Raw genomic sequence first — 15338 nt, 5'->3', positions numbered from 1 at the left:
TGTTCTTGGTGGAGAAGCCCACCGACAGAGGAGCCTGGCGGGCCACCGTCCACGGGGCTGCAGAGCCAGCCACGGCCGAGCGCAGCACGGCAGCGTGCCACAGTCCCGTTGTTGCTGTGTTTTAGTAAGTTTTCGCAGATGGCATTGACAGCTCAAGGAAGAGCTGGGGAGCCGTAGTGAGTGTCTGAAGTGTTTTTCCGAAAGCTTAGAGGCTATAAGCCAGGGATTTTCCTGGCTTTCATTTTCACCCTAGTAGTTATCTTATACTGATAAGACTTCTGTTGGCAAAACACATGCATTCTTAGTTCAGTAGTATAGATCTGTGTAAGACAGAACACTGACAAGGTAAGCCCTAGTCTTTGGAGTTTTATGCTGATAAAGCTTTTGCTGAATTCTCAGCGTTTCAGTCGTATATTGGAGTCGAGGGGTAGACTTGTGCTTCCCATGGGTGGCAGCATCTGACCCCGATGCCCGCGGTGCTGTGCCTTGCCTCCGCACAGGGCGGCAGGTGAGCAGCGAGTGCCAGGGGGAGATGCTGGACTACCGCCGCATGCTGATGGAAGATTTCTCTCTGAGCCCCGAGATCATCCTGAGCTGCCGAGGGGAGATCGAGCACCACTGCTCTGGGCTGCATCGGAAAGGGCGGACCCTGCACTGCCTGATGAAGGTGGTGCGGGGGGAGAAAGGGAACCTTGGGATGAACTGCCAGCAAGCGGTAAGGACCCATTTTCTCCTGCCATTTTTGATGTTAAAACATTTTATCTGCTGAGGAACTTCCTCTTCCTGAGCTTATTTATCTGGATCATCTGTGTCATCACAGTGAACTTTAGGTATTAAGAACTAGGCAAAAACTGAAGATAGATGATCTAGAAGGAGAAAATGTTCTCAGTTGTCTACTTCAGTATCTATCCTCAGCCAGATGGAGGAATGTTCTGCAGTAGTTTGTTTCTCAGAGTTTTCTTTCTTGATGCAATAGACTTCCACACTTGTCTGTGATTGACCATTAATTTTCTTTGTTTTCTGCTTGGTGGCTCTGATTTAGTGATCTGTTAACAAACTGTGAAGCTTCAGAATAGTTATTAATGAGTATATACTCTTCCAAATACCCTGTGAACATGAACTTAAATTCTTTTCAGCTATGACTGAGCAACTCTGGGCCCAGTCTCTCCTAGACCAAAGAGACTGCTGTTTGTCCTCTAGACGAATCATTTTTTGGAAGTGTTTTCTTGGGTTTTTCTAAGCAGTCAGGGAAGGAATAGACGTATAATCGCGTAACCATGCACGTCCTTAGTTAACGTCCCGCGCTGCTATCACTGGATTCTGGTGTGGTGGTGTTCCCTTGAGCTGTTAACCTCCTGTTCTGTCAGGCACTCACTGTCATCTTTTAGAACCTGTAGTCTGGTGCATGCATGGAGGATGCTCAGAGTTGGCCTGTCAATCATGGATATTTAATTGATATGGTTCTTAGAGAAATTTTCAGACTTGCATAATGCTTAATAACAGTCTCTCAAAAAAAGATGTAAATATTTTGGTCTTCATTAGCAAACATCATAAATAAAATTGGTAGTCATTTGACAGTAGTAATAATCTTCCTACTGACTAACCACTGCATTTTGTAGCTTCTTCAAATTGCCACAAAGAATTGGTATAAATAATTTCCATCCCAGGAAATTGGAAATTTTTCCTATTTCTCTCATCTTGTTTGTTGACTTCTTTGAGAGTAGACAGATTTGGGGTTTTTCTTTTTTCATTTTCTTTTGATCTTTGTTCTCTGACCAAATATGTGATGGGGTCACTGCTTTTGTATGAACCTCTGTGAGCTTGTAGGCAAAATGTATGAGGCTCAGAGAAGGCTCCTACAGAGGCTAAATCCATGACACAAAATGTCTCCAATTCTTTAACTTGGAACAAAGGGAGCCCCAAGCAGAAGGATTGTAGTTTTCAAATTTGCTTTGTGTTATTTAAGATTTCCACCCCAAAACACCATCTGCTGCCCATCTGTAGTAATAATGATTATTTTTAATCTGTAAAAAGCTTTGCAGCTTACACAACCTTCTATATATTATTTTTTGTTATAATCCTCCACAGTTAAAAAATCTGGAATTTAGAGGTTAATCAACTTGCCTTTGTTCTCAGAGCTAATATCTGGCAGTGCCAGACTATTAATAGAACTCAGGTTTTCTCATCCTTAATTTAGAGCTTTTTCTTCTGTGCCCCAGCTGCTTTCTCCTCAAAGACAGGGAAAAAAAGAATCTGAGGCACATCTTCTCATGCTTTCAAATGACAAAGGTTGGAAGCAGAAGTAAATGTGAAAGAATAAATTTTCATTTTCAGCTGCATAATGACAAATATTTTTCTGTATACTGTGATAGACAAGCTCTGGTTTATCTCTTAGGTATATTAAAAAAGTTGAGAAAAAATAGGAAATTACAAGTAATATTATATTCTTATTTTCTATAATTGATATTTCTTACAACTGAAATCTCACCTCTCCTTTTAATGAACCAGAGTATACTTGTTTTATGCCAGTGTCTTTGCAGCAAAATTCAAATTCTAGATTTTTAAGACCAAATCAGATCTCTTATTGGAAATATCTTCTGTTGACTCTTCTCCACTCAGGTCTGGCTTGGCACTGAATATCAAATTTACAATAATTTGATTAATAGATGTGAGGATAGAGGCAGCTTTTATATTGTAAGGTTCTTCTGTTCTGCAAATATCCAGGGATGGTTCAATCAGGTAGGCAAGCTGTCCCTACAATGAGTTATAATCCTGCAGAGTAGGGGAACCAGTTGCAACATGTTTGACCAGAGCTGTTGAGCTTGGCCAGTGACAACCGTAGCACTGTGTTAAGAGTACATTGTGATATCCCATACTGAGAACCGATTCAAGATACAACACTGCTCACCCTAGATGTTAAGTAACTTTCTTTCTTCCTTCTTATTTTTTTTTTTTCAATCCAGCTTCAAACACTGATTCAGGAGACTGACCCTGGTGCAGATTACCGCATTGATAGAGCTTTGAATGAAGCTTGTGAATCTGTAATACAGACAGCCTGCAAACACATAAGATCCGGAGACCCAATGTAGGTTATCTTGTTTGTGGTATTTATCCACATATTGTATCTGGCAGCGCAACATGGGGAACATAGCCTCAAATGACTTTCGGATGGTTCAACAACTGAAATTTCATGAAACAGGAACACATACCAGCTTTTGTTAAGACTAGTGTTGGGACTGAGACCTGGGTTCTGCCTCATCTGTGAGGTAGAGAACCTAGTCCTGGCTTTGTCGTGATATCTGTTGACAGTGACTGTGAATGCAGTCTTAGACATTAGGTCACTGAATCATTCTGCTTAATGGCCAAATAAAAGAGAAAGTCTCAGGATAAAATGATACATGCTTTGTTTGGCTTTATACTTTCCATTCCATTTGTATATTGACTCATATACGTTGGCTTCTTGACAATTATTGGAGAGTAATTAATTATACTTGAAATAAAACACAAAATGTGGTGTTCATTGTGGACACAGTGAACTCTGAAGTTATATCCAAGATCTAGGAAAGCTGTAAAATGCTGTGATAAATCACTGGAGTCTCACGTATTGATTTTATCCTATATGATATACAAATAGCTGTTAAAACCAGGTTGCAGGAAAGAACAGGTTTCCCATTCTGCAAAAATCTTTATAGCCTGCAGCCAGCAGTGCCCAACTGTGTAAAACAAATGCAGCCCACGTTTCTCACCGTTCTGCTATGCATACCCTCCAGCTGTTCATGCTGGGGTAAGAGGTTAGAGAAAGGTCTTCTTCCTTAAGGAAGGAGGTTGGAGGAAGTAGACAGACACTGTGAAGACTGACTGTTTACCAATAGGAAAACAACTCGGCCAACTGTTAAGGAGGCGGGGGGAATACCTACAGATAAAGTAGATTTAAGATACTATCAATTAAATGCAGGATGTAGACCTTTTCTGGGTCCTGATTTGAACAGACGTGAAAAGGCATGAGACAATTGGAAAAATTTTGAAAGCTGACAGGATATTTCATTATGTTAAGGATTTTTAAATTAACTTCTTTGATGGATAAAGGTATTATGTTTCCATATTATAGAGAAACATGCTGAAGTATTTACAAATGAAATGATAGGGTATCTGGGATTTACTTCAGAATGTCATCTAAGGGGGTATAGGGTTAAAACAAACTTGGCCGTAGATTGATGAAGCTATGGGAGGGGAAGATGGATATTATATGATTCTCTGCTCTTGTATGGGTTGGAAGTTTCTCATAATAAACAGCTAATTATAAAGCAGCTGCACACAGATCTTGTATAAGCTGAGTCCTCAGTGCTAAGTGGCTCTGAAGTTGATAGAAGGCATTGTCACGGTTAGGTTGAGTTAATCTGAGTGATTCTTGGGAAAGTAAGTTCCTGATTGCCTAGGAAAATAGCTAAATGGCTTTTTCTGCAGACACGGAAGTACTGGTATGAGAGTTCTGAGCCAGAACTGCCCCTTGTTATAATTTCACCCCTGTTTTCTGCCCAGGATCCTCTCGTGCCTGATGGAACATTTATACACAGAGAAAATGGTGGAAGATTGTGAACACCGTCTCTTAGAGCTGCAGTATTTCATCTCCCGAGATTGGAAGTGAGTATTCTGAAGCCATAATAAGTGTAAGCCTCTGCCTATTCTCCTGGATAGTCACTGTCCTTCACATTTATTTTTTTAAATAATCACTAGTAATTTGTTTTTGTTAAGTTGTGGGATAGCTGGCACTTTGATCTCCAGAAAAACCTCTTTCTTGCTTTCAGAACAGTATGTAAAGGCAGAGACAGCCCCTGCAGGTCTGTCCCCGTGTCCCCATTAATTACTACGTTGGCAGGCAGGGCCAGCTGTTTCTGATATCACAGACATCCATCTGGAAAGAACTTGGGCACCTGTGGGGCAGCGGAAACATCTTCGAATACATCTCTAAGAAGAGAGTAGTGATTTTTAATTTTTATTGATTTGTCTTGGGTATGGGATTTTACTTTATTTCTGTGACTAATTCAAAGTCATTAAATTCATCCTATCTTAAGAAGCTCTTATCAATAAATGACAACTTGATTGTCTTCTCAACCTGTTAACCAGACAAGCAGAGAGGGAGGTGAGCTAAAAGACTCTCTGTCATAGTCAGAATAACTGTTGTGTTGGCTGCAGTCTCTCTCTTTCCACACCTTATTTTCCCTTCCCACCTCTGGACCAGGCTGCTCTTCCTGCCCCTCAAGTTGAGCTGCTTCCTGATTCAGTTGTTTTTAGCCGCTGTGCTTTGGTCATTTTTTTTTTCCTGGTGATTAATATATGTTTTACCCCCATACTTTACTGAAAAGAGATTATTTGAAGACTCAGTGTGTTTTTGTTTCCTCAAGTTAGCTCCTGAAAGGACTTCAGAAAGTGGGGTGGGAATTTCCTCATGCTTGCTTACTCATGCTGTCTAAACTGAAATAGGAAAGAGCTAACTGAGTCTATTACCTTAAAAAATTATGTCTTTGGGTTTTGGTTTCTAATGTCTTTTGGTTTTTTTCTCTTCTGTGATTCCTTCGTCCATGATCAAAAGATGCTTCACAATCTTCATACTTTTAATTGGAAGATAATTGCTTGATAATATCGTGTTGGTTTCTGCCATTATTCAACGTGAATCAGCCATAGGTGTTTGTATGTCCCCTCCCTCTGGAACATCCCTCCCACCTCCCACCCTGTGCTGCACAGTCTTATTAAATATTAGCTTATTAAATATTAGCCTTTTTCCTCCCATTAAGTAGCCCTCCCTCAAATTTGACAGTATCATGTAGACAGAATGAAATGTCCATTGGTCTGATTTGGAGATGCATCTGGCTCATCACCTAACTACTGTCTCCAGAGTCAGAATTAACTGTCAGAAAAGTTTTTAAACTGATAAGCATGTACAGGTACACTAAAAATGTAACTGCCTTACCTCGCATAGGAAACTGCTAGAAAGGAACTTGAGTAGATTATTTATCTTGTCCTTTTCTGATCTTAATGAATCTAGTATAGCAGGTTGGATGGAATTATACTCACACTTGGAAAAAAGTGTTAAGGAAAAGTTGCAAAGTGCCTGGTGATCGCTACAACCCTTGTTGTCTCCTTTCAACCAGGGCATGTGAATGCCCAGTCTGTTATTATAATGTCGTGTGCCTTACACTGCAAGATACTGTCTTTGAGGTAGAACTTAAATCTTCTGTTTTAAGGGTTAAACTTCTCCAGATTGACTACTATGTGTTCTTGAAGAACAGAATTCAGAAATATACTTGTGCTTACCTGCTTTCTCCAGTACCCTAGAAATGATTGTCAGCCGGTACACAGACAGTCACCTTGCGAAACCCCTTAGCATGTCATTGGGAGGAAAGGCGTAGAAAGACTGTGTCTGAACTCTTAACCTTACAGGCTGGACCCTGTCTTATACCGCAAATGCCAGGGAGATGCATCGCGTCTTTGCCACACCCACGGTTGGAATGAAACCAGTGAACTTATGCCTCCCGGAGCTGTGTTCTCCTGCTTATACCGCCATGCCTACCGCACTGAGGAGCAGGGCAGGAGGGTATGCACGCGATACTGACTTCATTTCTTCCTGTCGGTCGTTTGTTTAATTCGTTTGCTACAAACTGTTGTGATTCTTGTTCATCCTAAGACAACTGTTAGTGTATCTGGTGAAGAGGGTTACTTCATTACTTGAAGGTTCTTCATTCAGTGACTGTACATAGAGTTGTTCTACCACCTTCTTCCCATCTGATTTTATGTTTTTAACAAAGTGAGAGGACATTTCCGGTTTTTCTTTATGTTACCAAAATCTAAATAGACAAGTAGATAGATTCTGCCACCCTAATTTTATATAGCTTTAAAGACCCATTAGAAGCTCTTACCCAAGACGTAAAGGGCTGTTAGGCGTCTGCGCTTGGTGGAAGGACCCGTAATGCCTGTACTGATGAGGCCTCCCCCAGGTGCACTGGGGGGCTGCAGCCTCCTCCCCCACTCCTGGTATTCCTCTGCCCTGAGTGCTGCCTCTTGTTGGGAAATTTGCGTATGCTTGGCAACATTTGCTGCCTGCCGGTCCCATGCTGTTTATTCTCTCTTAAATCAGGACCAGCACTCTACTCCACGCTCACAGAGTCGTGGCACATCAGTTTAGCTAAACAAAAAACTCTCTACCTTATCCAGACAGACCCCATTCACATTCTAATCGACATTTGACTGACAGTGTTATATATTTCACGTGTACAGCGTAGTGACTCGGTCCTAGCTCACGTTTATCAGGATCCTCTGAGAAAAGGATAGTGTTTCATACAATATTTTAGAAAATGCTGAACGCTTCATCACATTCCAAGAGGTAAAGGTGTTCAGAAGCCTCCTAGAACATTTAATTTTTCTTCTGGAAGAGATGAGATGCAGAGTTTGGTTCAAATAACTGTAAAGATGTATCAGTTTTCCGATGATAGATTTTTCTATATCTCGTGTCGTTCGGTTAGTATTTTGCTCATTTCTCATATAGCTCTCACGGGAATGCCGGGCTGAAGTCCAGAGGATCCTCCACCAGCGTGCCATGGATGTTAAGTTGGACCCCGCCCTCCAAGACAAGTGCCTGATCGATCTGGGGAAATGGTGCAGTGAGAAAACAGAGACGGGGCAGGTAGGTGGCAAAGCGACCTGTTTATCCCGTGGTGACAACAGTAATGCTGGTCCCGACGAGCATTTACGTGGGCTAGGCACCGTGAAATCCATCTCCACGGACTTCACAGAGGGATTTGTTACGTTATTCATTGTTCTCTCTATAAGAAATCCTGAGGAAAATGTTCCCTTTGGTCTCTGTAATTGTACTTCTCCTAAGCAGTAGTTTGGTTTAATGTTACAGTTATTGCATTTTATAACTGATTGTTTTCTCTCCTTGTGTTGCCTCTTGAAAAGCCTTGAGCCAAAGATACAGCCTTCCTTTAGCAAGTGCATAAGATTCTGTTGTAGGCATTTTGTGTACTGACTTGCTACTGGCTTCATTCCACTTTCCTTAAAGTTTCCCTTTTTTTCTGACTCATTTTTAATTTATTTTATCTTGCTTTTTTTTTTTCTTTTATAAGGTACGTCAAGTCCTTTTGAGGGAAGGCAGGGTGTAAATATTTACACTGATATGTAAATACTGATATGCGTGAATAGTGTATGCGCTTGCCCTACCACAGATCTAAAAGAGACGCAGGAACGGGATTACATTTTCCACTTAGTAATCGATACACCTGATGTTCAGAGAAATGAAGTGTACTGACTTTCTTGCTCAGAGCTCATAACCCTAGCCAGGCACTTGTTACATTTTATTATATAACCTCTTCAGGAAAGTGTAGAAGAGGACTAGTCCCAAGAATCAGGTACGTGCTCTAAGTGGCTTGTTAGGATCTTGTGCCTAGTTAAAAAAAAAAGATATGTAAGATACGTTACTGCATCCAGCACAATAAGTGGGAAGATGGCTTATCTTTCATCTCTAGGTGAAGGAACCCAGCAGTGCGAAGCAGCTGCTAGTTTAAAGCCCTGTTAATACTAGAACGAGGCATGAACAGTTCCAAAACACCCTCTGGGATTAAACTAGTAAAAAGTCACATATGCAGGAACTGGACAGTTTTTTAAAGCAACATAACACCTACTCAGATCTGCTGGCCTGGGAATATCATTTTTGGCCGTCTGTTTCCTGGGCCTGCTGTAGTTCTGTCGAGTTTATTGTTAGAAAATGCCATATAATTTAGCTTTCTGCTGCCTCTGTCTAATGAAACAAGGGATGTGGTCATATGGAATCCCACGAAACAGTTTCCTTTCATACCCTCTGTAAAGTAACGGTGAGAAAGCTTTACAGCCCATCACTATTGAGTTAAACTTAGGAAATGAGTTTACAAATGGAATTTTCCCTTCAGCCGTTTATCTCCTCCCAAAAGTTTTATGCATTTTCCTGTAGGGTCCCCCAGCCCTTGACTCCCTTTCTGACTCTTGTATAATTCCTGCAGTCCTTCTCCTCCCCTTCCATTCTGATTCCAAGACAGATTCTTGCAGAATAGTCAGGAAGTTAAACTTGATCCTTTAACGGAGCCCTTTGCTGAGAAATAGCTGTTCATGCGCTTTGGGAAAGTAAGCTAGATGTAAAGCGTAAAACCTCTAGGTGTAATAATAGACTGGCGCTGCAAGGTAGCTCCAGCTCAGCCCCCAAGTAAGACAGCGTTTAGTTACTCAAGCTCCAGTGCTCACCTGCTGTGCAGGTGCCCTCAGAGGATCCTTTCACGCGGGCAAGGGCTGGAGTCCCAGGCTTGATTTGCAGGACCTGTCCATTCTCCACTGTGTTTTAGACCCTGTGTCCCCAGGCTGCTTTGCCCCTGAGGAGTCTTAAAATACGCCATCTCTTGCACTGTACATTTTGTCCAGTGATTATCGTGAAAGTGCAGATTAGCAGGGTGCTGACGGAATGGAATGAAGGCCTGTAAGAGCTTCAGACTCTGAGAACACCTGAACGTTGCCTCTTTGGCAACGTTTGGCCTTCTGAAGGATTGGCATGGTTGCTGTACTTCTTTGACCCTCTTAACCTCCCTGATACGTCAAATCATTCATTATCTTTTCAACAATCCCAGTTGGGGGAATCAAGTAAAGCTTTAGCATTTTGGTCAGTGAAGGCATTTTAAAAAGAGGAGACCTCTGTAAAGGAAGTGGACACTGTTGTCTCGTCTCCCCTTGATCGTTGGTATAGTTAACACGCTGAGAGCTTGCCTTTTCCTTGCAGGAGCTTGAGTGCCTCCAGGACCATCTCGACGACTTGGCTGTGGAGTGCAGAGACATAGTCGGCAACCTCACCGAGTTAGAGTCTGAGGTACGCAGTTTGCAGCTAGTGGAAGGAAAGTGCCCTGCCAGCAGCCTTTCTTTCCTTCTTAGTTCTGCTGTTTCTAGACTCTTGAGAGAGCAGCTTCTCTGTAGAACAAAAGCAACCTTGTCAGATTGCCTGCCTTCTTTATCAAGAAGAGTATTGTGATGCTTCCTGAACCCCTTTCCTCGTTTCTCCAGCATTTAGCCCTTTGATCTGCTTCATAAATCGGAATTAACACAGTGACTAGACCAGTATTAGTCACATTCAAGGATAGCCTAAGCACTCCTATTCTGTCATCCTTTAGCTCTTACAGTTAGATTATTTGGTAATATATGTTCACTGAAATAAAAGCCTGGAATTTGCAGTTAAACGTGGAAGACTGATTACATGTGTTTTTCTTTGTTCCATCCTAAAACCCACTAAAATATAAAAAGTGAGATTTAAAAAAGCTTCTAAGCATAGGCATACTATTTCAAAATACAGAGATTATCATTGAAGGGGAGGCAGTTAAAAATGCTTAAGTTGTTTTGTAGGGCCAGACATCAGGGAAACGGGGAATTGCTGTTTTATCATTAGCCTTTTAGAACTATTTAAGTTGTCAAAATGGGCAATATATAAAATTAGATTTCTCAGGGTCTTTTTTTTTTTCACTTCTATTTTTCAGAAGTGTGCTGCCTTCTTTTATCTCCTGTCAGCTTCTGTCTTATTCCCATCATCCTTGTGGGCTAATGAGGACATTCTGGGGTGTGCAGCTCTTTAAAGGACAATGTTATTTCAGCAGCTGGTGCTGCACAGCAGTTACTGCCCTAGAAGGCGGTTAGTGTGTGTTCCCAAAGGGCAGCGGTTTGTCATCTGGTCTGATGGCAGGGTGATAGATGTCAGTTACTCCTGTTTTCATTTTGAACTACTTGGCTCTGGGGAGAAACTCCAAAGGCTTTACATAGTGTAGTATTATTTGTAAATTTTTTTTCTCCCCACTGCTCTTAATCCTGCCTTCCCTCTTGTTCAAGCGCAAGGGGAATCTGCCTCTGGAAAACTCGCCTTCCACAGTGCTGTGAAGGAACATTAGAGGAGGAGTGTAGCACCTCTGTTCACGCTCACTGAAATGCTGGGAAAGCTCCCAAGCGTACTTAATGGGTTATTTACCCATCAGATGACACTGACGCAGAGAAGGAAACAGCTCCTTCCCCCACCCCTGGCCCTTTCTAAAGCAGAATTACTCATGTTTTAATTTTCTACAGGATATTCAAATAGAAGCCTTGCTGATGAGAGCCTGTGAGCCCATCATTCAGAACTTCTGCCACGTAAGTGACATCGGGAGGAACATGGGTTAGAGCCGATTCCACTAGGGCTCTGGCCCCGACATGCATTGGACTTACAGTGCCCACATTATTCCTGAGTGATAGCCAACTTTAACAAGTTAGAGCTGAGAATGTAAACAATCAGGAGGAGTCCGCCACCCTGGGAAACCCTGTTTGCTGACCCCTCGTGGACGGCCAGAGAGGTGGTTAGAAGCCCTTGCAAGATGCCCTTTGTAAGGGAAGGAGAAGCGGGGAACCCGTTTGGCAGGACTGAGTTGCCTTCCATACACACCACCAAGGTTTGTTAACAGTGGGGTGTCGCTCCCCTTTCAGCTGTCTCCTTCTACCTGCTGTTGAGGGAATTCTGTTACTTTATGGCCCACTGAGCTACCTGAATTGTGGGAGCGAAGCATACTCAGGAGCCATAGGAGTCTTGACAACCAGGAGACGATGTTAAATGTTGCCCCCAAGCCTGCCGCCCGCTCCGTATAAGGAGAGGAGTTAAAAGGACTGCAGAGCACACGCTTTTATTGGAGCTTCGTGCAGGCGACTGGCTATGTAAACCTCCTCTCGCTGAGCATTGCTCCCTCACTTCTCAGGCTTGTTTGCACATAATGTCTGGCGTGCCTTATTTGTAATGGCTCTAGAATCGTTGCGTTTGCATTTCTGCCTGGGCTGGGGTGCGGGGTGTGTTCGAGAATGGTTACAGATGAAGTGTTGAGTGTGCGCTGCCTTCCCCAGGATGTGGCAGATAACCAGATAGACTCTGGGGACCTGATGGAGTGTCTGATTCAGAACAAACACCAGAAGGATATGAACGAGAAGTGCGCCGTCGGAGTCACCCACTTCCAGCTGGTCAGTAGTGCCCGGCACGTCCTTCTTGTCCCCAGTGATTAGGCTGTTGAACCTATTCCTCTTTCAGGACATCAGAGCACCTCTTCAGTGAAAAATCATTTTTTCCAAATACCTGTGTAGTGCAGCAGCTCAGATGGGTATCAGTACACTAGGATCTAAGCCTTTCTTTCTTTTAAATCATGCTACCCAGGTCTGGCATTTGAATAAGAAGATTAAACCATAGTCTTCGTAGTTACCCCAGGCCTAAGTGAAGTGTTTCTAATAAAGCAAGCCCTTCCTTGCCAGGAGGATGAGATCTAGTCATCTTTGTAAAACCGACCTCTTCTTGGGGCACTAGCCTCCCTGACTGCTTCCTCAAGTGCTTCTCAGGGCCTCTGGACTGCGGGCACTGGGAGACGGGGAAGAATAGACACACCCTGCCCTCGGCCATCTGGGTGCATTCTGGTGAGAGAAACGCAAAAACCCATTTACATATAAGCGTATAGTTTCAGCTGAGTTTGTGAAGAAAAATAAAGCAGCGTAAGGCTTGCAGGGTTATGGAGAAAGAGGACTCGAGAAGGAGGTGTTTGAATGGACGCGTCAAGGAAGTGAGGCAGCATGCTGTGAGGAGACCTCGGGGGAGAGGCCCCGCCTGTGTGTGGCTGGAAGCCGGGGTGCCTGGGAGCGGAAGATCAGAAGATCGTGCTTCCTGGGAGCGTGCCCTGGAGAGCTCCACAAGCCAGGGAGCCCGAGGGAGACAGGGTTGTGCCGGCCGGGAGGCAGGCTGCTGCAGACAGCATGTGAGCACAGTTACGCCCGGCACTGCGGGTGAGGCCTTGTCACAGAGCTGCTGATTTTCTTTTCCATCCTCTTGTTCAGGTGCAGATGAAGGATTTTCGGTTCTCTTACAAGTTTAAGATGGCCTGCAAGGAGGACGTGTTGAAACTTTGCCCCAACATAAAGAAGAAGTAGGTAGCTTTTAACTGCTTCGTTCTGCCTCGCTGTGGCCCCTCTTGGCTGCTGGATGAGTAGCTGAGATGTCAGGCAGCCAGCCACCGTCTGGGAGGGCGACCTCCTGCACACCCCCTTGGTGTTACAGCCGAGCCCCGTCTGGGAGGGTAACCTCCTACACACCCCCTTGGTGTTGCAGCCGAGCCACCGTCTGGGAGGGTGACCTCCTACACACCCCCTTGGTGTTACAGCCGAGCCACCGTCTGGGAGGGTGACCTCCTGCACACCCCCTTGGTATTACAGCCGGACCCTGTCTGGGAGGGTAACGTCCTGCACACCCCCTTGGTGTTACGGCCGAGCCCCGTCTGGGAGGGTGACCCCCTGCACACTTCCTTGGTGTTACAGCCAGACCCCGTCTGGGAGGGAGACTTCCTACACACCCCCTTGATCTTACAGCTGAGCCCCGTCTGGGAGGGTGACCTCCTGCACACCCCCTTGGTGTTATGGCTGGCCACTGTCTGGGAGGGTGACCCCTGCACACTTCCTTGGTGTTACGGCCAGACCCCATCTGGGAGGGAGACTTCCTACACACCCCCTTGGTGTTACAGCCGGCCACCGTCTGGGAGGGTGACCCCCTGCACACCCCCTTTGGTGTTACGGCTGGGACCCGGGCTGCCTGGACAGAGCCTCTCTGTGGCAGCCGAGAGCCACACCTGGCGGTAGTTATGAAGTGTGGAGACTGTGGCCTAAAGGAGCATTGTTTCGTTTCCCCGTGCAGACCGCCTAACTGATGAAGCAGATACAGCTTTGTGTACTTAGGTGAGCAGGTTGCAGTGTGGAGAGGAGGTTAGCTGATGTCCTCGGGCATCATCCCATTACATCATCTCTCAGGGAAGCCACACAGGCCTTCACTGAGTGAGAGAGTAGTAAAGAAACAAACACTTCATTCATCTAGGAACCAGGTCCTAATGAGGAGAACGATGAGCTTTGATAGCGTGGCTTCCCAAATTCTTCTGTGCTGCTCTTCGCAGAAGTGAACTTCTGGAACGCATTTCCCCTCAGATAAACCAGGTTCCCGTTTTTGCTTAGGTTTCTATCCTTTTCAGAGTATATTTTCACAGTCTAGCAAAGACACTGTCCAGAGTTGAGAGTGGAGTAGCATTCCCCTCTGGTCACATATTTGACAAGTGGTAAACTGTCCTTGCACACACGTCCCCTCTGTGGCTTCCCCACCAGCCAGGCATGTTGTCGGCATTCGGGCTGGCGCCCAGTGTTTGTGACGTGTACAGTCAAATTGCTGCATTGAGCGCTCTGAAAACACAGACTTAACAGGAAAGGCATTCAGGACATGGTAAAGGGGTACATGGGCCCTGGAGGGCTGGTGTGGCCCCTGCCCCAGCCCAGGTCTCGGCCGTCTGCTTCTCTGTGGCTCCAGCCCAGTTCAGGCCTCTTCTTTCCGCGCAGGGTGGACGTGGTGATCTGCCTGAGCACCACCGTGCGCAACGACACTCTCCAGGAAGTCAAGGAACACAGGGTGTCCCTGAAGTGCCGCAAGCAGCTACGGGTGGAGGAGCTGGAGATGGTAATGCCTGGGAGCACAGCCTCTGGTCCCAGGAACCACAGGGCAGGGCTTAGAGAGCTGGGTGAAGGGCGAGGGCAAATGGGAAGATTTTAGCCACAAGCGTGATGGTTAAGACTTCGAGCTGTGTGCTAAAGTTTTACCAGAGGACAGCTTCTCATGTCCCTTTTTTTTTTAACGTGATTAAGTATTTTTTAGCACATGTAACTGGAAGCCCAGCTGTAAGAAAGCTGTGAGCGTGTGATGCCGGTCATTGCATCAGTAATGTCCTCAAGGGTCGAGGTCTCTCCCTTTGCGCTCTGCTGTCCTTGGGCACCAGCGTCGTCATTAAGGCTGGTTTCCCTCACGGCTGCACAATGCCTGCCCGCAGCACCCGGGCCACCTGCTCCAATACTGGTCTCCAACAGGAAACAGAAACGAGAAAACTGACCCCGCATGAAACAGAGGCCCTCCTCTCCAACTGGATTGTGTAGTTTGAGATCTGTGCCCCGTCCCCCGTCAGGGGGCACTCACTGATGAGCTTACTTATGATCAAGGTGACGTGGGTGTTGGGAAGGCGCCCAGTGTACACTGTGAGAGGACACCTTCCACTTTACTTTTGAGGTGAGGCCCAAGCCATGTTAAGACAGCTAAAAATATGTATTTTATGTTTTGTATTTTGAATCGTATTTATCTCAGCTCAGTTCAGTTCAGTCGCTCAGTCGTGTCTGACTCTTTGCGACCCTGTGGACTGCAGCACTCCAGGCCTCCCTGTCCATCACCAACTCCCGGAGCTTGCTCAAACTCATGTCCGTTGAGT

The 15338-nt window shown here is 45.0% G+C and overlaps 1 protein-coding gene across 1 annotated transcript in view; it reads left to right on the top strand.

Moving 5' to 3' along the window:
- GLG1 (golgi glycoprotein 1) overlaps positions 1-15338 on the top strand; it is a 121854-nt gene that overhangs the window by 89342 nt on the left and 17174 nt on the right. The window contains exons 8-17 of the mRNA XM_015100366.3: positions 501-715; positions 2964-3085; positions 4540-4641; positions 6439-6592; positions 7541-7678; positions 9794-9880; positions 11116-11178; positions 11917-12030; positions 12889-12977; positions 14425-14542. Coding sequence (XP_014955852.2) covers positions 501-715; positions 2964-3085; positions 4540-4641; positions 6439-6592; positions 7541-7678; positions 9794-9880; positions 11116-11178; positions 11917-12030; positions 12889-12977; positions 14425-14542 — 1202 coding nt within the window. The remainder of the gene's footprint in view (positions 1-500; positions 716-2963; positions 3086-4539; positions 4642-6438; positions 6593-7540; positions 7679-9793; positions 9881-11115; positions 11179-11916; positions 12031-12888; positions 12978-14424; positions 14543-15338) is intronic.

The sequence above is a fragment of the Ovis aries genome, chromosome 14 (genome assembly GCF_016772045.2).
Source record: "Ovis aries strain OAR_USU_Benz2616 breed Rambouillet chromosome 14, ARS-UI_Ramb_v3.0, whole genome shotgun sequence".
Taxonomy (NCBI): Eukaryota; Metazoa; Chordata; class Mammalia; order Artiodactyla; family Bovidae; genus Ovis; species Ovis aries.
The sequence above is the reverse complement of the archived record's forward strand: the minus strand, read 5'-3'. Positions and strand labels throughout refer to the sequence as shown.